Genomic DNA, 26,705 nt, shown 5'->3' on the forward strand with positions numbered 1-26,705 from the left:
ATAATGTTTTTTGGGGGGGGGGCACATTATCATACAATGAGTAGAGAACTCTTCGATCTACCCTTGTATCAAGCGCTCACATTTCTACGCCCACTAGATGGCGACAAACATTTAAACCTCCCAACACTCCACAAACAAGAAACGTAAAAAAAAAAAAATGACGCGGGGGTGATGACGTATCACCAAGGAGGGCGTGGTGACAGTATTATGGGATGTCAGGGTGAAAAAATGGCGCTCGGCGCGGTATTTTGAACAATCGTATAATATTTTCTCGTCTGGCCTGGTTTTTTATGTGGAATGATTGTCCTTCACGAGAGAGAGATCGGCTAGGCGTGGGTTCGCGTTGAGACGTTCGAGGACTCGAGGACACCGAGGCCGAGGCGCAGGAGGACACGTAAGGACCTGTGTGGGGTGGAGAATGTAGGCTAGCTGTAGCTAATGTCTGTTAGCGAGCTCAGCAAGTTGCTGCTACTGCTCTGCTGCAGCTGATGATGACAGTAGTAACAATAGCTACTAGCGAGAAGAAGTCTGAAAGAGCTGGGCTCAACACTTCTACCTATGTACAGTTTCTACGTCAAATGTATATACTCTCTTTTTTAGACTCTTTGTATCACAAACAGTACTGTATTTGCAAATCTGTGGTATGTCATACATTTATAGATGTAACAGTACTGTCTATCTGTATGTCATGTATGTCCTGATGAATTGAAAATGGGGGACCCTGATGTAAACAAGACGAAAGTCTTTCTCTGGTCTGCATCCCCTTAACAATTGTGTGTATTGAGCCGTACTGAATTTGTACCCATTCTGCAATCTGTTAATAAAGTGTTCAATCAATCAATCAATCAATCTGCAACACAAACATGCAAAGCATTCACATTTAGTTTACTTTGATATTTAGTAGCATTTCAATTCATTTAATTTAAAACCATTATTTCAACTCGTCGTGAGAAGACACTGAGGTTACCCGACTAATTTACAGCTACGACGAGCTTACAAAACAAAGACAGTCTTATCAGCAGTTTCATACATATAGAGGCACAATAAATAAGAATAAACAATAACAAAAAATCAGATAAGACAGTACAAGTTGACACACAGTGGTCGGAGATCATACTTTTAAATGCAACAGAGTCGATTTTGAGGGCATTCCAGGTGCATCAAAGGAAAAAACAGCTTTTGCAAATTCAATTATGCATCATAATATTTGGTATGTAAAATAATTCCGTTTGCAGGCATATAACTAAACAAATAATAATAACCTGAGTGCCGAGCTCGGAGGTTGGCGAGGAAAGTAGTTGTCAAGTTTTAGTTTATAATATAATGGCCACGTAGCTAGCAAGTTTCAAGTTCAAGTTTTGTTTTATTTGTCACATAAGGTACATTGTACACTACAGTGAAATGCTTGGTTCTGTATGAGCCTCCTCCTGAGATTGTACTTCATACAGTAAAAAGGGGGGCGACAGTGGCTCAGGAGGTAGAGCAGTCGTCTGGCAATCCGGAGGTTCCCGGTTCGATTCCCGCTCCTCCCGGGCAGCGTGTCGAAGTGCCCTTGAGCAAGGCACTTAACCCCTAACTGCTCCCGGTGAGCAGGTTGGCCTCTTGCACGGTTGCCTCCGCTGTCGGTGTGTGAATGAATGGGTAAAATGTGAGGAACAAATTGTAAAGCGCTTTGGATAAAAGGCAGCGCTATATAAATGCAGCCATACCATTTATAAAAATAATAAAAACCAAACACTATACAACAACATATACAATATACAACTAAAGTATACAACTAAAGCAGACTCATAACGTCATGCCACTTTCTGTGGACTATTATTCCAACACCTCAATGGTTTGTGTCACCTCACCAGTGCCACCAGCAGTGTCCTGTGTGTTTTGCAGCTGTCTCCTTTTCCAGGCCTGCAATTTAACAACTCCTGCAGTTGACATTCCTGGAACTAATAATATAATCAGACACATTTTTTAAAACTGCCCATCCTTTTTGCCCTTGGTCTTGCTTACAGGCAAGTCGAGATAACTTATATTATTTATGGTCAGATGTAAAAAAAAAAAAAAAAAAAAAAAAATCAAATAAAAAGAAATGGTGCAGAAACCCTATGTACTCATGTTTTATTTACTACAATAAGTGCAAATGCAGACTAAATGTGTCTGGTTAATAAGGTGCATCATCCTTGATTGATTGATTGAACATTTTATTAACAGATTGCAGAATGGGTACAATACAGTACAGCTGTACTACAGTATACTTATAGTACTATACCTATACTATATACAGTATAATAGTCAAGTGACAGAAAAGAAACGTGACAAGTTGTGCTAGTCCATAAGAAGGATACGAGAAGCTCATTCTCAGAAATTATTATTTGGATACATAATGTATATTAATAAATTGTATAAAAACGGATCCCCCACTAATCCTCCAGAGCTGTTAGCCAGCGAGCTAACTAGTAGTCGGAGCTGATGACGAGGTGAAAATGGCGGATCTTTCGAAATCCAACCCCGGCCTGAAATAGTAACGCAGGCAGCTAACAGCCTCTCTCTCTGTCTCTCTCTCCTTCTCTCTCTCTCCCCCTCTCTCTGGGTGGCGACCAGCTGATGATTAGCAGCACACTTTTCAAAACAACTCATAATTTTTTTATATGAGACATGATGAACTGATCTCAAAGCGATTGTTGGAGTTTTCCTCGATGTGCATTTTACGCGTCGGCAGCAGAAGTGAGTGAAGTGGAACTGGACACAAAGATTGTTATTCTGGCAGCAGGGCTGTGTTTCAGTTTCAGCGAGGCCTCCTAGCTCAGCCGACATCAGCTGTCAGACTCTCTCTCTCCGGCTAAGAGAGGCGCTGTGAACCTGACGCGTTCCCTCAGCACTTGACTAGTGAAAATATTATAGCAATAATTATATTATTACAGTTCCAACGTCGTCCAACGCGTTGCTAGGTAGCTTAGCTTCGCCTGTTCAGAAGCTGGTGGTTTGTTGTTGTTGTGGCTCAAAGTGGTGTAGCTGCTAACCTGCTAGTAGCTACTAGCTTTATTATTAACTCTCCGGCTGGTTTCTTCTTCTTCTTGGTCGCATGTTATTATTCGTCCGTTTCTGTTTTGTGCCCGTTTGATTCTGTTTGCAACTAAAAATCCTGTTCGTTTTGCTGTTTGAGTTGATTTTTACTTTTAGGAAATATTCAGACTTTTCAGTTTTTGTTTTTTTCAGATGTGGCTTTGTTGTTGTTGTAAAACAATGAATGCAGTAACATTTACCCCATGCCATATTATTACATGCACCATTTAGCTCATGTATTCAGGGTAGACCATGCATTGCAACTTTATTAATCGTAGTGTTCGTGATGCATCACCTATGTTTATGCTAACTGCACAATATCCCACATTTTTTTATTTAGCAATTATAATGAATTAACACTCTATTACACATTTAGAAAGTATATTTAAAAGAAGTTGTGAAAGACATATAACTTTATTATTATGCATATTTTACCACTGAGTAATGACAGTTTGACAGGACATGTCAAAGGACATGACGGTGATAAACATTTGATTTCTCTTTGTCGTTGCAGTAACTGAGAACAGAATCTTTGCCAGCATGGACGTGGTGTCGCCGGAGCTCAACAGTCTCCTCCCTGACGAGATCATGGACACCGAGGCCATAGTGATGGAGGAGGACCCTCCCTCCCAACCCGTCAGCGCCGCCGTCCTCCCGGAGCCCGGCGAGGACATGCCGGTCCCCATGGAGACGGACACGCCCCTTGTTTCTTCTCTGAGCCTGATCTCGGGCGTCCCACTGACTCAACAACGCACCCAGGTCCTGACCACCGCCACGGACTCCTCCACGCTGTGTAACATCAGGTCGGGGAGCCAGCTCCTCCTCTCGCCCTCGAGCATGTCCACCTTGTCCCCCCTCACTCTCAGACCGGCCCTGGTGACCTCCACGGCCGCCGCCACCACCAAAACGACAGTGGTGAATCTCCCCACGGGTGGCCTACAGAAGCTCTCCGCTCCCTTCACCATCTCCGCCAACCACCAGATCATCCTCAACAAGGTGGCCTCGTCTCACCTCGCCACCGACCAGGTGGCCAGGACTCCCGGCACCTCGGGGCAGCTCCTCAAGCCGGAAGGGCAGAAACTCTTGGTCACGACCATCGGGAAGTCGGGGCAGCCCATAGTGCTGCAGTTGCCCCACCCGGGCAACAAGCCCGGCCTCGGGCAGGTGTTTGGGGACGGCAAGTGTCAGCCTCAGCAGTTTAAGGTGGTGACCATCGGGGGGAGGACTGAGCTGAAGCCGGTGATGGGCTTGCAGTCCATGATGAGCCCTGCCAGCCAGCTGCACACGCTGCAGGCCCAGCAGCTGAAGACGGTGCAGGTGAGTGAGAGGGAACTCTTTTCACTAGTTTTAGATTAAAGATGTGTATTTTATATGTATTAGGGGTGTAAAGGTACACGTATCCGTACCAAACCATTTCAGTGTCTACCGTACCGTGCTGAACGGCTGTGTACCGAACGAATACAACAGTATGTTTTTTCCACAATCTAATATAATTATTATTATTATATATATATATTTTTTTACAAGTCGATTATTAATTTCAATATAGAATATTGATTGACAGCCCTACAAGTACAATTAGTTACTGCACACTACATCACCCCTGAGTGGAACATGGAAAGCCAAACTTTCCCCCACTGTACCGAAAACCCGTACCGAACCTTGACTTCAAAACCGAGGTACGTACCGTATCGTAACACCCCTAATATATATATATATTAAGAACTAATTCAGATTTTCAGTGACGGCCTGGCGAGAGGAAAAAGGTCCCCTCGAAAGGGTAACAGGGACAGGGGACACATAAATAAAAAAATGGAAGAGACGGATAGTACAAACATCACAGAGGTATGGGAAATGGTTAAAACACATATAAAACGGGGCGCTCCAGTAGCACACCATATAGCGCGCTGAGTCGCGAAGCGGTCGCCCCGGGTTCGTTTCCCAGTCCCGGTGGCCATTTGCCGCATATCTTACCTACCTCTCCTCCCGTTCTCCCTCTCTCCTCTATCGGTCCTGCGTGGCCAGAAAAAGCTGTGAAATGTACGGAAGCCCTAAGACGCCGTACATTCATACATTTTATTTACTCCGTTTTCCTGTGATAACGAATAAATTTATTTCAGGGGGGTACATGACATACAGGTATACACACAGTACTGTTACATTTGTGACATACAAGATATGCAAATATACAGTACTGTTAAACAGATCCTAACAGAAAATATACGATGGATGGGGAGGAAACTGTACATTTGGAGGGGGTGGGAGGGGTTTGGACATACAGGGGCCAGCTTCGAGTTGCAGCCTCCCGTAGCCGTGCTCTTTGAGAGCTCACTTTAATTGCGCCGCCGGTAAAGCTGAAGCCTTTGCTAACCGTCTTTTTAGATGACGCACACTAATGTGTATATATATATATTATCTGTAACAGCAAGGCATAAAGCTATTTCAGCCTGTGTCAGGCCTTGATTGAAGAGATATGTGAATGTGACGCGGTGATCAATATCCTCCTGCTCCTTTAGCCCCTTTCGTGACTGTGATACACTACAGTGTAGGTGCCAGTAAAAACAAGGGAAAATATATTTTTTGAGACGAAGCGATATTCGCATCAACTATTCTATTTTTTATAATTGAGCAAATATCCAAAAATCTGTGCCCATCCCTAATCAATACCCCCGCCTCTGGGGTCACATGTCATGTACCATACTGGCCTAAGATCAAACCCCCCCCCCCCACACACAAAAAAAAGAAAAGAAAACGGAAATCTGGCACAGGGTCGGGAGGAATACAAAGATGAGTATGTATTGGTAGTACAAAGAAGACCAACACGTTTTTATGTATTTTCATCAATAAATACTCATCTTTGTATTTGTCACCTAAATGTGCCAGATATCAGTTTTCTCTAGGTTTTTACCTACCCACCTGAGGACCTTGGTGGTGTTTAGTGACATAGCGGCAGAATCCCCTGATTCATTCTAGGACTGCATCCCACCAGCGCCTTTCTGTCTCCCTCCTCCCCTCCTGCTCGCCTTTCTGTCTCCCTCCTCCCCTCCTGCTCGCCTTTCTGTCTCCCTCCTCCCCTCCTGCTCGCCTTTCTGTCTCCCTCCTCCCCTCCTGCTCGCCTTTCTGTCTCCCTCCTCCCCTCCTGCTCGCCTTTCTGTCTCCCTCCCCTCCTGCTCTCAATGAGGAACAAGATATGACCTTTGTTGTATATTACGGGGTGTGACCACCAGGCGATTACTCCCCCACTCGCGCAGCCCTTAACCAGCTACAGAGACGATGCTTATTACAACAGCCAGGCGCCCGCAGCCCTTAACCAGCTACAGAGACGATGCTTATTACAACAGCCAGGTGCCCGCAGCCCTTAACCAGCTACAGAGACGATGCTTATTACAACAGCCAGGTGCCCGCAGCCCTTTAAACCAGCTACAGAGACTATGCTTATTACAACAGGCCGAGCTCTAAACTACTAAAGCTTGTGCACTATCTTGCAGACAGCGCCACACCAACGAATGGATCAAATATAGATATGTTTGCGGTTGAAGCCTTCTCACTAGGGGTGGGGAGGGCGGTCGATTCATTTATTGTTTTTGCTTGACAATCCCATTTTACTGCAATAATAATGATTGGAATGAGGTGAACAGACTGAAAACGTTATCTTATAGATAAAACCGATGCATGATGGTGTGTGTATAATATATTTCCTTATTGCAGATGGTAACACCGTTTTTTAGCTGGGGGACATAATTAATAGTTAATAATTACAAGTTGCGGTCAGTGTGTTTAAAGAGGCACTATGCAAATTGTTGTACATTATTTAATGTACAATCGGCCAGTTTCTGATGCACACTAAAGAATCTGATGAGCTTCCATGTCAATTCTGTGAATAAATACATAATTCCTGCTTTTTGCCTTTTTTATGGGTATCTTTTTCTTCAGTTACACAGATATCGTGATGTATCGTAGATAGAATTTCTTGCAATATATAGATTATAGATATGGGCATATCATATGGCATATCACAATATTATCGAGGGCCAAATATCAGTATGGTGTTGTGAGTTACTCGTATCGTCCCACCGCTACGCCTCACGTGCCCTGTGATTCTTCTGTTCACTAATGTAGAGGTGTTAGACTAGACTAGAACTAGACTAGAATTTTTTGTTAGACTAGACTGTCTAGAAGTCTTTATTTGTCATGCAGTTTTAACACACGCGAGATGGGCGACCCACAGGAACACACACACACATGCACTGAGTCGCAGATGAAATGTCTCTCTGCACTTTTCCCATCCCGGTGTCCTTCCCCCCCATGGGCAGCTGGGAGCAGATGGGGCAACAACGTGAGCCGCGCCCCGGGGACCAATCCAAGTGCTTCTGTCCGTCTTCGTCAAGGACGCCACAGCGTTAGCGATCTGTTGTGCATGTTTTTCCATTGGGTTTATCTTATCGGGGGGAAACCCTTGCGAGCATGGGGAGAACATGCAAACTCCACACAGAAAGGCCCGGGAGATACCCCACCTGAGTACCTGGCATCATGGAAACCTGGTCCTCAAGCGGGAATCGAACCCTGGACCTTCTTGCTGTGAGGTGACAGTGTTAACCACTACACCACCGTGCTGCACCTCTCAGCTGAAAATATACAAGTAGAGCACTGCCCACTCACCTTAAGAAAATAAAATAGTAAGGTATGGTATTTATAGTTTATAGGTATTTATAAGTCTTTTCACTCATTGTTTTTAAAATCATGTCACCTGACCTAATGGATTTGGCCTAATGGTCATTTTTGGAGTTCATAGTTTCACCTGCTACTTGTCACCAACACCCATTCCCCACACACTCACTTAGTGTTGTATAGCATTTGAAGGGAAATTAAAATGTATTTAATTGTGCAACCAGATTTATGCAAAATGTCATGTTAGGCCCATTATGTCTTTACTCTAGTGAGGCCTTATTTTAATATAATAACTGGACTTTGGAGAAGTCTTTATTTGGCATGCAGGCAGACATGCGATGGGCGGCACACACACAGGAACACACACACATGCAATTAGTTGGGTTGCCGATGCTATTGAGTCTCTGCACTTGACCCATCCCGTTGTCCTTCCCCTCTAAGGGCAGCCGGGAGCAGATAGGGGTGTCGCCAAGGGGCGCGCCCCAGGGACCAATCCAAGTGAAAATGCCTAAATTGTCCTTCTCGAGAATAAATAAAGGTTTGAATGAATGAATATAGTCGGCCTTTCCCCGATGCAAAAGAAAAAGGACAAAATGATCCCCCTTACTACTTTTAACCCTTTCACCGCCGCACTACCAAACGGTTAACCCTTTCGCTGCGACAATACACAGAAGGTTAACCCTTTCACTGCCACACGACAGCAGGTTACCCCTTTCACTGCCACACTACAGAAGGTTAACCCTTTACTATCACACTACCGACGGTTTGTGGCAGTGAAAGGGTTAAGGACTCTATCACAGAGTTGTTTACACACACCTGCAACTAACTGTCACCCAACCCGTTCTGCTTCATGTATTACATACCTTGTAATTTTATTTGGTTGTTTGTTTGATGTGTGTTTTAATTATTTCCCTTACGTCTGGTGATGTATGTATCGTCTGTCTCTTTTCTATTTTATAATTTTTCTTTTGTGCCTTTTTTCCTGTTTCCCTTCAAGGGGTCCTTTTGTCCTCTCACGCCAGGCCGTCATTGTGAAATAAGAATTAGTTCTTAATTGACCTGCCTGGTTAAATAAATACAATTGATTGCTCAATAATCTCAAACAAATCTTGTGGGTTAAACGGAAAGAAATAATCAAATGCCCCTCAAGCAATGTTTTGATAATATCCATCTTGTGTACAGGAGCCATGCTCGGCGTCAGCACTGAGCCTCCACTGCTGGCCTAAATGGCCTGTGAATGTTGACGTACCTGATCCTTATCTTTACGGATGTTTATTGTTCTAATATTTCTTTACAGATTGCTAAGAAAACACAAGTTTCCACATCAGCGCCGATTAAGTTCATCATCACTAAAACGGTCAACAGCAAAGGAATGACAACGCAGACGTCCGTCTCGCCTGTTATTGCAGGTAATTATATTTAATTTACATTTTGGGGGCAACAGTGGCTCAGGAGATGGAGCAGTCGTCTGGTAATCCGCAGGTTCCCGGTTCGATTCCTGCTCCCTCCTGGCAGCGCGTCGAAGTGTCCTTGAGCAAGACACTTAACCCCTAACTGCTCCCGATGAGCAGGTCGGCACCTTGAATGGTTGCCTCCGCCGTCGGTGTGTGAGTGAATGTGAGGAACAAATTGTAAAGCACTTTGGATAAAAGCTGTTATATAAATGCAGCCATTTATTTACCATTTAATTACATTTGGATGATTAGCATATTACCTCTCCTGATAGGCCCCTCCCACTGCCGTCTGTGTTGGGTCATGGTGATCTGAATTTGTGACAGCTGTCATAGCTGGGGGAGATTAGATTACATTACATTAGATTACCGTAATTTTCGCACTATAAACCGCACCTGAATATAAACCGCAGCAGCTAAATTGAATGATGTGTACATATATAAGCCACACTGGACTATAAGCCGCGCAGGTGTTTTAAATGTTTAATTACAGTCTTCCCACCATCATTGGGACACAATACTGTTGGACAAATAACAAGAATTAACTCATTTACAAGTTGTATTAAGTTTAGCAAATAAGGGAACAGATGAATAACATTTCAATGCAGTCAAAAAAGCAATATTTCGATTTTTACATTTTCGCGTTTGGTCACGTCGAGTCACATAAGCCGCACCGTTATATAAGCTGCAGGGTCGAAAAATGGGGGGAAAAGGTGCGGCTTATAGTCCTAAAATTACGGTAGATTCTAATGTATTGTCATCATGCAGCACAACGAAAATAAGTTTTCCATCCAACGAGTGCATGTGTAACAATAAAGTGCAATAGTAATATACAATGTACAGGTGATTAAACTGGGTATAAAATATATACATGAGTACTACTGAGGAATAGTGCTAATCAGATGTATGTACAGAATTGTAGTATTAATATGTACAGTGATACAGGTATAAAGACATTATGGTAGTAAGTCATACTGGCCAGAAGCGTAACTAGTAAGAGTAGGTAAGGGATATGTATAGATATAGTATCTACAGATATGTAAAAGGATTATATGCAGGTATGTACAGACAGACCGTGGATATATATGTATATATGCAGACAGAGTGGAGGTAATGTAATTGTTACAAATGGTAACTGACTGTTTTGACTGACTATTATTATTATTATTATATATACATATGGTAAGAATAAATATATATATTATATATACCGTATATATCTACGGTATATACAGCCTTGTTGTACATGCTATCATGCAGAGCTATATGGATTATATGGAGGTATATTCAGACATGGATATATATATGCAGTAAATATAAATGTGTATATATATACAATATATACATCACTATTGTACATGCTATTTGCTTATATTATATTATATTTGCCATCAATGGACGGGAGCAGGAACTTGGTCTCACAATAACCCCAAGGAGATCGAGATGACACCCCGCCATAGTCCTAACAGACCTTGACTACGCGGACGACATCAGCCTGCTCTCTGACCACGTGGAGCAGGAACTCCTGTGCAGAGTGGAGACGCAGTGCGCCAAGGTTGGCCTTAGGCTAAATGCTAAAGAAAACCGAGGTCATAATGTATAACATCCTCCCGGATCATCCACCTCTAAGGACAACAGGAGGCACTGCTCTAAAGGAAGTCGGTGATTTCAAATACCTGGGTTCGTGGGTCAACTCGTCCGAGCAAGACCTTAAAGTGAGGAAGGCGCTTGCGTGGAGGGCTCTGAACGGCATGACCAGTGTGTGGAAATCCAACCTCCCCCGTCAAATCAAGCTCAACTTCTTTCATGTAACAGTTGAGTCTGTCCTTTTGTATGGCAGTGAATGCTGGACCTTGAAGCCCACCCTGCAGAAGTCCTTGGATGGGTGCTACACCAGAATGATGCGTGTGGTGCTCAACATCAACAGGGATGAGCATGTCACTAATGCAAACTTGTATGGGGGGGTGCTAAAGGTGAGCGATAAAGTGGCAGTCAGGAGAATGAGGCTGGCAGGTCACTGCCAGAGACACCATGAGCTGCCAAACAGCAAACTTGTGCTGTGGGAACCAACACACGGTCATCGATCACGAGGACGTCCCACATTAACCTACGAGGACGTACTCAGGAGAGATGCGGGAACAGAATGCACCGGCGAGCTAGCCAGATGTATGGAGGATCGGGTTGACTGGAAGCACCGATGGAGGGCCCGTCCGAGGACGACCTAGATGATAGGGTAGACTACACAGTATGAAGTAGGTAGTTATTATGATTACAGTGTAGAGCAGTTGTAGACAGTGAAATCAGTAGGTAGGTAGGTATAAATTGAGTATAGGCAACTGAGTTCAAAGTTGGTATAGTATGGGTAACTAACTGCTTAGGGTTCAGGCAGTGGAGCTCAGAGTTGACGCGTACGTCACCACGTCGACCACGCGGCTCTTACAAACGCAAACACGCCAAAGCCGATGGACAAGACAGAGACCTGGATGTTATTTGTTATTTGCCTGTATGGTGTGTTTGTACTGTGTTGTCTTGTTGTTTGTTTGCAACCATGGTGAAGCCAAAGACAAATTTCCACGAAAGTGGACAAATACAAATGATCTATTCAAGCTGCCACAGCTTTAGCCTCTTGGGCCTGCGTTGTTGTTTTGTTTCACCAGCTGATGATTCTGTTCTTGCTGCCGCTGGCTGACGGATTACTTCCCTCCTCCGCTGCTGTTCAGCCAGTGGTTCTCAAACCTCTTCTGTCAGGCCCCCCTTTGGTGGACCAAAATGTTTTGGGCCCCAACAAAATGACTTCATTGAAGTACAGCGAGAGGGAGAGGGCGCACCCCACACTTTGAGAAACACTGTGTTAAGTTATTACAAATGGTAACTGACAATAAGCTTTAAGCATCAGGTATATTGCTGTGCATTGTTATGTCCATGGAGTGAGACATAATAAAATCGGTTGTGTGTGTTAGGGATGGGTACCGAATTCGGTACTTTTAAAGGTACTTACCGAAACACATCGGTACTACCGAGTATCGATTCACATGAGATACCGTTGTCGGTACTGTAGGGGGGGGGGGGGGGGGGGGGGGGGGGAGGGTATATATATATATAGTATATAAAAAAAAATTACACTTTTTTTTTTTAATTCTTTTAACTTTTTTCTTTTCATGTCAACGTTCACACGCACAATATACGCTTACCTAGGATTTGACTTGATTCAACAACAAAGCAGTCTGGGCAATGGCAAGCCAAAAACTGTCTAAAGTGTGGTTATTTGAAGTTTTGATTTTTTCCCCCCACAACTGAGGTAGGTAGATTACATTTTTAGAGACTAAAGTACCGAAAAAAGGTACCATTGGGTATCGATTCACAGGTACCGGTACCGTATCGGTTCAAATGTGAACGGTACCCATCCCTAGTGTGTGAGAAATTGAGTTTTTTTTTCAAATCCTGCATTCTAGTGAATTTTCATAGTAACACAGCACTTCAAACAACCTACAACTGGTGGTGGTGTCTGAGAGCAGTCACTGCTGTTTTTTGTGGTCTTCTTTCATACACACATCTTACCAAGTGTGTATTAACATCCTCACAAACCAACAAAGAACATGATCTACCGTAATTCCTCTAATAGTAACCGGGTCTCAAATACAAGCCGGGTCTCTATTAATGGCCGGGTGCGTTCTTGAGCTAAGCAATTATAAGCCGGCCTCCTAATACAAGCCGGGTTACTAATATACTGAGCTGCATACTGAGCTAGTTACTTGATTTCACTTTGAAAACGTTGAAATGACCAGTGACCACCTGTAATTGCACTGTTTACTATTTCATACAGTACTTGGTTTCAATAAATGAACCCAGTACATTTTACTGGGTTCAAACTGACACAAAATGTTGATTTATTCATTATGATCCGTTTGAAAATTTGAAATATAGGCCTCCCTCTTATACAGGCCTCCTCCTAATACAAGCCTGGTACCCGCTACAGTTGAAACAAATACAAGCCGGGGTTACTATTAGAGGAATTACGGTATATCAAATTTAAGACAGAAAACTCCACACTGGTATCTGATCATCAATCACCGGATAACTTTATTTGAACTATATACAAACTGGTGAATGAAATGAGCACCAAACTTAATGGTTGCACAGACGGCACGGCCTGTTTGAGCAGTGGATCCGTCCTGTCTTGTTTAGGGGCGGGGCTAGTGATGTTGTCCCGGGGGATGCTTAGGAGTTGATGAAGGAGATGATCCCACTGACGTCATCATTTGATTCCAAAAGTGGGTCTGGACTCACGCCCATAGAGGCCGTTTGTTTACCAGTATAAACCCCAAAGTATAATTTATGGGTGGCTCCCCCCAAATTATAATTTATGGTTTTTTAAGTTTTTTTACTCACTGAGCACTCATTGCCACCAATGCAAATGAGTGCTCACTGAGTAGGCCCCCCAAAGTATTAACATGCAGCGGGAATCACTGATCTCATTATTATTGCTGCTGCTGCCATGCACTTTAAGATGTGTTCTAAACATGTATTTCCCTAAACAATTACTCAAGCACTACTTGAGTAATTCATGCGAGTACTCAATCTTGGAAAACATTACTCATGCGTCTATATAGGTATAGGGAATTGTTACGGCCAGACTGGTGTTTTGTTGTGTGTTTGTAAAAACATTTGAATAACCTTTTGGAATAGTTTTACAAACCATTTGCAGCGTTGACTCTGTGAATGTTTGTCTCCTCTCTGTCTCTGTGTCTCTGTGCTCCTACTAGGACGTGTCATGACCCAGAGCTCCCCGGTGACGCCCCCGAGGACCATCACCCTCTCCGAGTCCCTCAGCGCCAGCATACCCGGCCTCTCCAGCAACAAGATCGCAATCTCGCCCCTCAAGTCTCCCAGCAAGGTGAGTCCTGCTCAGCACTGCCTACATTTAACCAAGAACAGAACCCCTGGTCTTCTCCTATTGTTTACACTTTTTATAGTCTTGTCGTTGTGATCATATGGTGTTTCTGTCATTTGTTCTGTATAGTGGATCATCTCGTGAAATGTTGTTGTTCTATTTAATAATCACAATAATAATAATATTTATATGTTTATATTTACTGCATATATATATATATATATATATATTTGGTTGGATGCCAAACTTCTTTTCATTGTAGTGTACTTGTGCTAATATGATGACAATAGATATAATCTAAGTACCAAATACTAAGTCGGATTTCTCACCAAATGAGACCTGAAATTATTTAGGGAATATAATTAGAAACTTTTTGATTAGGAGTTTTGGTTTGATGGCACACTCGCATTATTATCATGCACAGCCTACCTCCTCAAAGCCCCCAGGACTAAGCTGCACACCATGGGCGATCGAGCCTTCTGCTCTGCCGCACCCAGACTTTGGAATGCTCTCCCCATCCACCTGAGAGCACCACAATCCGTCGAGGCTTTTAAAAGGGGCCTAAAAACATTTCTTTTTAACAAGGCTTTTGCCTGAATTTTTCTTTTACTTATATTTTTACTTCTATTGGGCGGCTACATGGCGTAGTGGGCAAGGCGCTCGCCACAAATGCGGAGACGCTGGGCTCGCCTGTTCGAGCCCAGCGCTCCACATTGCTTTCAGTTTAGCTGGTCGTTCATACTAATACACATTGGCAGTATTAGGGGGTGGGAAACTGATGGGTGGGGATCGGGCGTTGTGGACAGCGACTCCTACAGGTCGGTTGGTGCGCCTGCGCAGTGGAATCAGGAAGTGTCGGGGGCAGCGTGAGCCTCCCACGCGTTACTCCTCGCCATTGAGAGATCGAGCTGTGCAGGTGAAAAGATGCGACTGCTGTTACCTCAAGTACCGGAGGGGACTTGTGCTATGTATGACTTAGTCCACATTGCAGCCGGCTTGTGGGAGGCAAGAAACGGCGTTCGAGACAGGGGAGGGTTGAATTGGATGATATGAAATTGGGATGGGAGAAAATATAGAAAATGGGAGAAAAAGTGGATAAAAAAAAATATATTTTTACTTCTATTCATTTTATTATTATTATTTTATTTTACTCTTATGTTCTTCCATTTCATCGGTTGTTAGTCATTTTAATTGTTTTTATTCATTTGAATTGTTTTATTCATTTAACTTTTTGTCTATATCTCCTGTAGCACTCTGAGATTCTCGCGAATATAAAGTGCGGTACAAATTTAATCTATTATTATTATGCAGTCCCATATGACGTGTTTGATCATAAACCTTCTCCTCCTGTGTCCCCCTCCCCAGCTGACCGTGGTGTCCGTGCAGTCCCCCAACTCTCCCCAGAAGTCCATGACGTTGCCTCTTAACGTAGCCCTGGGCCACCAGCAGATCCTGGTGCAGCAGTCCAGCGGCACGTCCCCGGCCAAGGTGATCTCCAGTCAGTCACAGGTGAGGTGCCTTGGTGGACAGACCGCCCTCCGCTGTGTAGTGTTTCAAGTTTTGTTTTATTTGTCACATTTAAGGTGCATGTACATTACAGTGAAATGCTTGGTTCTGTATGGAAAAAAAGCAAATGCTTTTTAAAGAATAAAGACAAATCTTAGCATGCAAATCTTTTAGTAATGAATAGATAAAAGATTGAGCTATCTCTAACTCTGGGATCTCGTCAGGGGTACCTACTTCCTCAAAAGCTAAACAACCCAAGTGACAATTGACCCGCCTCTTTTTTGATCCTCCAATCACAACCATTGTTGCCTCCCTATGACAGTTGTGATTGGAGGATCAAGAAAGGAGGGCGGTCAATTGTCACTGCAGTTGTTTAAGCCTTTGAGGAAGATTCAGGTTTGTGAACTAGAGGGGAACGAGTAGGCACCCCTGACGAGACCCCTCACCCCCCATCTTTCCTTTTGATTGAATGTTGACTTGACCGCTCTTCTGTAGAATAAAACGATGATTCTAGTCTAACAAGGGAATCCCAATCATGTATGACTAATTACTGCCATAGGGAACTGAAACCACTAACGGCAGCTCAACCAAGAAGATCAACATGGTCTCACGTGAACAACGGATGTGACCATTCATCTAAATCACTGCATGAAAGTATAAAACCTCTGCATTCTGGGGTCTAGAGCTCTCGTATGAATCGTAAGCCGGCTAACTGGCATCAGACTGTGGGTATTCTGTATCTTGTGAACGGTCTATTTTTGCAGCATTTATTCTTTTGATCAGTAAATGAACATTTCTAAACTATAATCTTGGACTAGACCTAAATGTGATTTGATCAATTAGATCCTCAGTCCTCCGGGACACAGAGGCCTTGGGCCCCAGAAGTACAAACTGTTTGTCGCCTGACACGTCCCTAACGTCCTTCTGCAGAACATGAAGGTGCAGACGATGTCGGTGGGGGGGGTCGGCGGCCCGCTGTACAAGACCGTCATCCCTCTGGCCTCGCAGGCCAACGTGCAGCAGATCCAGGTGCCGGGCAGCCGGTTCCACTACGTGCGCCTGGTCACGGCCACCACCGGGAACAACACCGTGCAGCATGCCACCGGCCTCAGTACCACCTGCTTACAGACGGGTCAGACTTCTTTTTTTATTGTTGTTATTATCCTTATTTCAATGTGTGTATTTTTTTTTTTATTATTATCTTTCCCCCCCCTCCTTTTTTCCGATTTTTCTCCCATCCCACTGTTAAGTCGTTATGCCAATTCCCAACCCCCTTCCTGGTTGTTGCGCACTCCCCCCTACTGTTGGTCCGAGAGGCCGGAGACTGTCACATGCTTTCCTCCGACGCATGTGCAGCCAGCCGGCAGCCAGCCTGGCAGCGCAGACTCTCACTGGGAGAGTGTAATGTGTGGAAGGTCACACTACCTCCCTCCAGATCCTACCCTCGCTGTGCAGGCGCCCCGACCGAACTGTAGGGGTCGCTGTCCACAACGCCCAGTACCCACCCATCAGCTTTCCCACCCCTAACACTGCCAATTGTGTTAGTGTGAACGACCAGCCAAGCTGATGGCAACGCCGAGAGCTGGATTCGAACCCAGCGTTGATGGCGAGCGCCTTGCCCACTACACCACCTAGCCGCCCGTGTGTGTATTTCTTAACGTCACTTTTTATTTGAAAGTGTCCATTATTCTCCCTTTTTTGCGTTTGACTCTTTTAGTTCGGGATTTTTTAAGTGTTTGTTACTTAATTTCACCTTCTTTTGTTACATTTCTCAAGTTTTGTTTTAGTTTTGTCACATATAAGGTATATGTACATTATATTGTAATGCTTGGTTCTGTATGAGCCCCCTGAGATTGTGCTTCATACAGTAAAGAATAAAGACCAAACACTACAAAATATACAACTAAAGTACAAAATGCTAAAATGCATAGTATGTTTTTGTTTTGTTCCATGTGGACCCCAGGAAGAATAGCTGTTGCCTAGGTGACAGCTAATGGAGATCCGAATAAACAATAAACATGCATTGACCGGACCAGACCAGTGGTCATCTCCGTCTAGCCAGATGGGATGAGACAGCCCAAGTGGAGCTCATCCTAGGGCTGGGGGTGATATGGGCAAAACCTCATGGTAGTTTTCCAATCAATCGGCTTTATAATGATAATTGGCTAATTTTATATTTCCAGTACAAATCATCAGACTGCAAAGCAATGTCTTTTTGATGTCATCGTGTCGTGGTGTGACTTTGATTTAAAAGAAGAAAAAATAATATATATATATAATCATCTTTTCTCATCCAATTTTGCATTGCAAAATATTTACAATACTGCTGCAATGTGCAAAGTGGATTAAACTCCAATACATTTAGTAAATTAAGAAATATCATTGGCGACGGTATTGTGACAACGCATTCATTGTGATCAGTGATGGTATACATCAGTGGTTCTGACTCAAACTACGGGTCACGACCCAAAGTGGGGTCGTGGGTAGGTGACAGCGCATTGGCATGTAAAAAGAATTATAAAAAAAATAAAAACTGGCTGGTACCATTTACACTTCTTCTGGGGTTTTATAATTTTGCAGGGAAAAGGAGTAATGGGCAGAAATGCAATATCTGCTCCAGGGTGCCGTTTGTAATGAAATGTTTAATCAAATGTTTGTAATGAAATGCTTCTGCCCCACAGCTAAACCAATGGTGGTGAACGCAGGAGCCGTGAGGATGTCTGTCCCAATCATCCCTGCACAGACCATGAAACAGGTGATTATTAGATTTGATGTATTGTCATCATACAGCACAAGTACAGTATAATAACAACGCAAATAGGTTTGGCATCCAACCAGAGTGCAAATGTAACAGTAAAGTGCAATAGTAATATACAATGTACAGGTGATTATAAACTAGGTATAAAATATATAAATTAGTACTACTGAGTAATAGTGCTAATCAGATGTAGTATGTACAGAGTTGTAGTATTAATATATACAGTGATACAGGTATAAAGACACTATGGTAGTAAGTAGGGGTGTAACGTGTACACGTGTCCGTCCCGAACCGTTTCAGTACTGGACCTTTGGTTCAGTACGCGCTGTGTACCGAACGAATGCAACGGTATGTTAACCACCAACGGAACACGCATGCAGAACTTTTTTTTGCGTGCCGAATTTTATTCAAGGCTCCAAAGTTCCCCTTCCCAAAATATTAATTTAGCATAGCCTCATAGTGTGGCGAACAGTGCGAACACACACACACACCCACACACACACACACACACACACACACACACACACACACACACACACACACACACACACACACATCCTCTCTCTCTCAGTGCGTGAGGAGGATTGGTGCTAGATTGAGAAGGGGCCGTCCCTCGGAGATCAAATGAATGATAGTTTGCGCGGCATATAGAACGGACATTCATACACTGCAACACGGCTCCGAACTAGGTGTGATGAACATGACACGATATCTTTTCCCTTGGCATGAAATGGGACCTGCATGACGCTTCTTTCTCTATTCAATAACGTTTTACCCTGAGGGATGATTTACAATAAAGTGTTAAAAAAAAGAAAAGTAGGCTACTTACATTCTTGACGCTAGAACTCCCAAAAAAGGTAGGCCAGCTGTAGTTTACATAGCTTGCATAAAACGGTGTCGAGGTTCCACAAGTTAATCAAAATCTCAAGTATTTCCGAAGTGACTTCAAAACCGAGGTACGTACCGAACCGTGGTTTTTGTGTACAGTTACACCCCTAGTACTGGTAGTAAGTCATACTGGTCAGCAGCGTAACTAGTAAGAGTAGGTAAGGGATATGTATAGATACAGATATGTAAAAAGGATTATATCCAGGTATGTACAGACGTATGTGGATATATATATGCAGGTATAAATTAGTACTACTGAGTAGGGATGCTCGATATTGGCTTTTTTTTTACCGATACCGATATTGTCCAACTCTTAATTTCCGATACCGATATCAACCGATATATGCAGGGTTTCTCCCCCCCCCCCCAAAACGGAATAATTTCAGGTAATTAACATTACATATCTCTTGTTGTGGAATTAACACAACATTATGCATACTTTTGACAATAAATAAAATCAGAATTTGTTCTTACTTGCTTGCCTGGGTAAATAAAGGTTATAGAAATGTAAAAAAATATATATATAATTTTTTGAAAACCGATACCGATATTTTCCGATATCACATTTTAATGCCAATATCGGCCGATAATATCGGTAGGCCGATAATATCGGACATCCCTACTACTGAGTAATGGTACCACCATAGACCACACTGGCCAATCTGATGGTGCTGGAACCATCATCCACCAACTGAGAGGCAGGAACAGCATTGGCCAATTCCTGTAGTTACCTGTAGCTGATGTGATGCAGGAGGAGGGAACATGGAGGCAGAATGGAAAACACTGGAAAGGCAGAACAGCCCACAGGCATTTGGACATGGCAGTTAGTTAGCTGTTAGCTAGGCTACCTAACGAGTCGGACCAGTCAAAATGCTGTCGTTTTTGATGCACACTGCACCTGGCTGGGTTGGGCTTGTCGAAAAGCATTCTGGGAAGTGTAGTTATTCGCCAGCTGAAGTACAGGCAGACGCCGCAGGATCAGAGGAAGTGAGAACACCCAAAAGGAACATTACGACTAGGGATGCCCCGATCACGTTTTTTGCCACCGATCACCGATCGTCGTGAGCCATATCGGCCGATACCGATCCGATACCGATTGTTTTTGATTAAAAAGAAATTAAAAATTATTTTATATAAAAATAAATAAAAATTAGACTTGTACTTGTATTATCTGCGAGACATTGCCACCACGCAACAAGTCAAAATGCTCGCTATCTGCAAACAGCTCCACTGTCTGTGTACTCTAGTAGCCTCCAGCTCCAAAAAGGATTCTCCGGCGCTGCAGCTGGACCCTATTGGTAACGTTACGGTTATTTGGTCATTTCACATTCAGCAAGCCCTCAGCTCCAATACGCATTGAATCAATGTTATAAGACATTGATATCAAGAGCTATCTATAGCTACTGCTAGCCGGCTAGATGACGTTAAGACAGAACTTTAGTTCAATGGGACATTTCGTTTTGAACAGAGAACTAACGTCAGCTAACGCAAGCTAACGCAAGCTAACGGAGATATCAACATGGACTACTAGACTTCCTGGGGCATTTGTTGATATCCGGAGCTATCAGTAGCTAGCCGGCTAAATACTGTTAGACAATGCCTACTAAAAGTGAATAGTTGACTGGGTCATTTTGTTTAAACAGTAACGATAGCTAGGTAGCTAACGTTAGCTCAGGTCGAATGCAGAGGAGCCGCCTCCTCTGTTTACAAACTCTACACGGGTGCGGGCGGGGCTAGGGAGCAGCGGCAGTTTGCAGATCCTGTGCGTCTGAGACAGACAGCGAATGAGAAGTCCACTTGATCAGTTTCCGCGATCGGCGAATATGAGTCATTATCGGAATTCCCCTATCGCATATTTATACTGATTATCGGCCGATACCGATCGCTGGCCGATCGATCGGGGCATCCCTAATTACGACATTTAATCAGAAAATAATCCCTGGAATGTGTTGAACATCGACAATTGATGATTTTCTTAAGAATATTTTAAGAGTGGATTTTTCCTTTTTGCTTTCTGGATTTACATTTAGTCATTTAGCTGAAACGCTTTTATCCAAAGCGACTTACAAGTTGTGTACAACAAGTCATCAGGAAGGGAAGGGTACCACTGTGGCAGCTAAGAGTCGGTATGATTGTTCGTTCAACTGTGAACTTGCGTGCTACAGTCTTGAGTGCATAGACATATTAGCATAGTAGGTACTGGTAGTAGTATAGACATTAGCATAGTATGTAGGTAGTAATATAGAAATATTGGCATAGTAGGTACTAGGTAGTAATATAGGCAAGGAAGATTACTTAGTAGAAAAGTGCATAATAGTAAAAGACGGTATGCAGGTTAGTAGTTTTTTCATTCTGCGCTGCAGTCAAGGATGGTCAGTGAAAATCCCACCAGACGCTTCTAGAATACAAGGCGTGTGTTTAATTATTGTTAATAACAAGGCGGTATTTCCCCCCTCAGGTCGTGTCGAAGCCCCTCCTCACCTCGGCGGCCCAGATGTTGACCACCCAAACCCAGCAGCGCCTCATCATGCCCGCCACCCCTCTAGCCCAGATCCAACCCAACCTCACCAACCTCCCCCCAGGCACGGTGCTGGCACCAGCTCCAGGCGGAGGGAACATGGGCTATGCAGTGGTGCCGGCGCAATACGTCACGCAGGTAGTCGACATTGTTGACGTTTGCTGCTGGCATGAGGTTGATACACAGTCGGCCATTTGCAAAAGGTGTTGGCTACTATAGGGGGCCACAGTGGCTCAGGAGGTAGAGCAGGCAGTCGGAAGGTTCCCGGTTCGATTCACGCTCCTGCCGCCGGGCAGCGTGTCGAAGTGTCCTTGAGCAAGACAGTTAACCCCCTAATTGCTCCCGATGAGCAGGTTGGCACCTCGCATGGTCGCCTCCGCCGTCGGTGTGTGAATCTGTGATTGAATGGGTGAATGTGAGGAACAAAAAAATTATAATTGTAAAGCGCTCTGGATAAAAGAGCTATATAAATGTATAATGTACCGTTTACTATGCGTGATTCCGGTGCTTTATAGGGAGCTTGGAGGTGAAGGTACAATTCAGGGATCGGTGTGAGTAATCCATTACTTGCCGTTTCAACTGAATTCAAGTGTTTTTTTTTCTTTAAATTTTTTTTTTTTTTTTTTGGGCTTTCTGTATTTTCCACAGACAGAGTGGAGGTAATGTAATTATTACAAATGGTAACTGACTGTTTTGACTGACCATAAATATGTCCGCAGAGCGAGACATAATACAAGTGTGTGTGTGTGAGACTGAGACTCTGCACAATATCTTGTTATTGCTTCTGTCATGCGCTTTAAGATGCCTTCTAAAAATAGATTTCCCTAAACAATTACTCAAGCACTACTCCAGTAATTCATGCGAGTGCTGGATCTGGAAAACATTACTCGTGTCCATCCCTGGTGCAATTTAAATGTCGGAAAAAAGGAGCACATTAATTTGTCTTGGAAAAGATCTGCGAGTCAAAACATTGTCGTTGACATTTAAAGCACCCCCCCCCCCCCTCCCAGTTCCTCATTTGCTTTTAGGATTTATGCCTCTTGAGATTGCTTCCCTGTGTGGTGCTGTTGTCGTTCACTTTGATTCCCGTGTTTACCTTTAGTGTCTCTGTCTCTCTCTCTCTCTCTCTCTCTCTCTCTCTCTCTCCGTGTCTCTGTCTCTCTCTGTCTCTCTCTGTCTCTCTCCATGTCTCTGTATCGCTGTCTCTCCATGTCTGTCTCTCTCTCTCCATGTCTGTCTCTCTCTCTCCATGTGTCTCTGTGTCTCTCTGTCTCTCTCTGTCTCCATGTCTCTCTCTTCATGTCTCTCTCTCCATGTCTGTCTCTCTCTTTGTCTCTGTCTCTCTCTTTCTCTCTCTTTCTCTCTCTCTCTCTCTGTATCTCTCTCTGTGTCTCTCTGTCTCTCTCTCTGTCTCTCTGTCTCTGTCTCTCTCTTTCTCTCTCTCTCTGTGTCTCTCTCTCTGTATCTCTCTCTGTGTCTCTCCATGTCTCTCTCTCTGTCTCCGTGTCTCTGTCTCTCCATGTCTCTCTCTCTCTGTGTCTCTCTATCTCTCTCCATGTCTCTCTCTCTCTCTCTCTCTCTCTGTGTCTCTCTCTCTGTATCTCTCTCTGTCTCTCCATGTCTCTCTCTCTGTCTCCGTGTCTCTGTCTCTCCATGTCTCTCTCTCCCTGTGTCTCTCTATCTCTCTCCATGTCTCTGTCTCTCTCTCTCTCTGTGTGTCTCTGTCTCTCTGTAGCTCCAGCAGTCCTCCTTTGTGACCCTGGCCAGCAGCAGTACCACTTTCACCAGTCCCACCAGTATCCAGACTCAGGCCAGACTGCCTCTCAACGGGTAGGAACACAGGCCGTAATGAACACCATGTCCTTACTTACCACAGAGATGAAAGATCCACAGTTTTCCGTGTTTCCATTTGTGGTCATTTGTGAGATCAATGTGAATCCAGGAAAAAACATTTGGGGAGGGGTTAGGCCATGGCACAATAAGCCTAAGCATAGACTGTAAACACAGCAATTAGATTGAAATGTATTGTCATTATACAGCACAAGTACAGTACAATGAAAATAAATGTAACCGTAAAGTGCAACAGTTATATACGGGTGATTAAACTGGGTATAAAATATAATTAGTACTGATTAATAGTGCTACAGATGTATGTACAGAGTTGTAGTATTAATAGAGTAGGTAATGGATATTATGTACAGATATAGTATCTACAGATAATGTAAAAGGATTATATGCAGGTATGTACTGACATGTATATATATATATTTATACACGGTAATAATACATATATATACACAGCATTATTGTACATGCTATCGTACAGTTATATGGGTTATATGCAGGTGTATAAGTAGGTATATAGAAGAATTATATTCAGACATATGGATATATATGCAGTAAATATGCTATCATACAGAGGTATTTGGGTAAACTATAGTACTATGAGGTAGGTAGTTATGATTATTATGATTACAGTGAAAGCAGTAGGTAGGTACAAACTGAGTATAGGCAACAGAGTTCAAAGTGTATTCAGGTACATGTCAAATGCAAGAAACCCTCATCAGCACTTTCATTATGAATGTCTTTATATTGTTGTATTATATTGTATATCCTGTATTTAATGTGGTGCAGAGCACCTGGCTTCCTGTTTTAAACTGACGTTGCCTCCTAATCGATTAGGCCTATTGATTGGCAAACTATAGACTATAATTTGATTTGTGTTCTAATGAATAGTATCCACCTGTTCACAGCATATCTATAGCAGAAGTGACGTCGAGACCGAGGAAACCATGCAACTGTACAAAGTCACAGTGTCTCAAACTGTAAGTAGAACTGTACAAAGTCAGTGTCTCAAACTGTAAGTAGAACTGTACAACGTCAGTGTCTCAAACTGTAAGTAGAACTGTACAAAGTCAGTGTCTCAAACTGTAAGTAGAACTGTACAACGTCAGTGTCTCAAACTGTAAGTAGAACTGTACAAAGTCAGTGTCTCAAACTGTAAGTAGAACTGTACAAAGTAAGTGTCTCAAACTGTAAGTAGAACTGTACAAAGTCAGTGTCTCAAACTGTAAGTAGAACTGTACAAAGTCACAGTGTCTCAAACTGTAAGTAGAACTGTACAAAGTCACAGTGTCTCAAACTGTAAGTAGAACTGCACAAAGTCACAATCTAAGTACAACCTGTCAGCTGTGAACACTGCATTTTAATGTTTTTTTCCGGCTACCGAGAGCTCGGTGCGTCTGGGCGAGAGCTTGTATGGAACATGCGAGAATTTAAATTGATGCGCAAGTGCAGCCGCCAGTTCAGTGTCGCCATGTGATCTTTGTTTTGCTTTGCTAGTGTGGTTGTGAAATTGATATTAAACCTGCAGCTACAGTGTCATAATCTATAGAGAATATAGAGGAACATGGCGATGCTAGGCTTCCTGGCGTGACCCGTGCAGGTCATCTAGCTGACATGTTGCCGTCTTCCTGCAGGTACTGTGACTGCTTCGCCAATGGAGAGTTCTGCAATAACTGCAATTGCAATAACTGCTTCAACAACCTGGAGCACGAAACGGAAAGACTGAAAGCCATTAAGGTGAGGACTAATTCTGTTGGTTTTGTTACTTTATTTATTTTATTTAACCTTTATTTAACCAGGCAGGTCAATTAAGCTCAAATTCTTATTTACAATGACGGCCTGGCGAGAGGACACAAATACCTCTCGGAGGGTAACGGGGAAAGGGGACAAAAAATAAAATGTAATACAATAGAAAAGAGACGGATGGTACATACATCACAGAGGTAAGGGAAATAATCAAAACACACATCAAACAAACAACCAAATAAAATGACATGGTATGTAATACATGAAGCAGACAAATTACAGTTAAAAGGCTGGGTGACAGTTGCAGGTGTGTAGTGTTGCATGTGTGGGGGGGGGGTTGCGGCAGCCCAGCTGTCAGAAGTTCGCCCACCAGTTCGGTGTCGCTATGTGTTGTGTTTTTTTTTTTTTGCTAGTATGGTTGTGAAATTGAAATTAGATTTTGCTCTAAGTGGTATTAAAAAGGTCGTAAATGTAACTTGTTGAAACCTGCAGAGATACCCTGGTATAAGTCGTGTACTTCATCATGTCTGACGACCGCTGTGTTTTCACAGACCTGTCTAGACCGGAACCCGGAGGCCTTCAAGCCCAAGATCGGTAAAGGGAAGGAGGGCGAGTCGGACCGCAGACACAGCAAGGGCTGCAACTGCAAGCGGTCGGGCTGCCTGAAGAACTACTGCGAGTGCTACGAGGTCCGATTCCTTCATTCTGGTTGTTTGTTTCACTCTTCTAGTCCTCTTCTCCTCCCTCCTGCCTGCTGGTTTGACCAGTAAATGGTGCATTTATATAACGGCTTTTATCCAAAGTGCTTTCCAATTTTTTTTGTTCTTCACATTCACACACCGACGGCGGAGGCGACCACGCAAGGTGCCAACCTGCTCATCTGGAGCAGTTAGGGGTCAAGTGTCTTGTTTAAGGACACTTCGACACGCTGCCCGGGAGGAGCGGGAATTTAACTGGGATCCTTCTGATCACCAGACGACTGCTCTACCTCCTTCGCCACTGTCGACCAGTGCTAAATGTCAATAAGAAATTACATTTTTTATATAAAGGTGCTTGTTAAAACAAGTGGTCTACATGTTGAAATAATAGCTCTATGCTTCCAACAGCCATGAGATGGGTCTCCTAGTCCCTCCGCTCTGTGGTGAACAGACAATAAATGTCCTGGTGTCCCTTCCCACTTTATCCAATCAGGAGAGAGAACTCCACACTGCAAAAATGGTCTAACAAGCAAATGTGTCCTTGAAACGAGTAAAATAATCTACCGGTGCAGTAAACTAATTTGGATTGGCAAGACTTCTTGAAATAAGTAAACAAATATCTATGGTTCTCTCTCCTGATTGGATAAAGTGGGAAGGGATACCAGGAAATGTATTT

The 26,705-nt window shown here is 43.4% G+C and overlaps 1 protein-coding gene across 3 annotated transcripts in view; it reads left to right on the forward strand.

The window, feature by feature from the left end:
• Positions 1–235: 235 nt before the first annotated feature.
• lin54 (lin-54 DREAM MuvB core complex component) overlaps positions 236–26,705 on the forward strand; it is a 34,544-nt gene continuing 8,074 nt past the window's right edge. Inside the window, exons 1-12 of one of the 3 annotated variants that reach the window (XM_084325382.1) lie at positions 236–394; positions 3,575–4,377; positions 9,026–9,137; positions 13,943–14,073; positions 15,436–15,579; positions 16,507–16,708; positions 18,258–18,331; positions 21,681–21,881; positions 23,476–23,570; positions 24,494–24,565; positions 25,220–25,322; positions 25,883–26,020. In XM_084325382.1, the coding sequence (XP_084181508.1) occupies positions 3,601–4,377; positions 9,026–9,137; positions 13,943–14,073; positions 15,436–15,579; positions 16,507–16,708; positions 18,258–18,331; positions 21,681–21,881; positions 23,476–23,570; positions 24,494–24,565; positions 25,220–25,322; positions 25,883–26,020 (2,049 nt within the window). In that variant the 5' untranslated portion in view covers positions 236–394; positions 3,575–3,600. Of the gene's footprint in view, positions 395–2,607; positions 2,722–3,574; positions 4,378–9,025; positions 9,138–13,942; positions 14,074–15,435; positions 15,580–16,506; positions 16,709–18,257; positions 18,332–21,680; positions 21,882–23,475; positions 23,571–24,493; positions 24,566–25,219; positions 25,323–25,882; positions 26,021–26,705 lie in introns of those variants that run through there. The other 2 variants (XM_084325380.1, XM_084325381.1) reach the window with 2 other exon arrangements.

Source organism: Notolepis coatsorum (assembly GCF_963971535.1).
Source record: "Notolepis coatsorum genome assembly, chromosome: 11".
In the NCBI taxonomy this organism is placed as follows: domain Eukaryota; kingdom Metazoa; phylum Chordata; class Actinopteri; order Aulopiformes; family Paralepididae; genus Notolepis; species Notolepis coatsorum.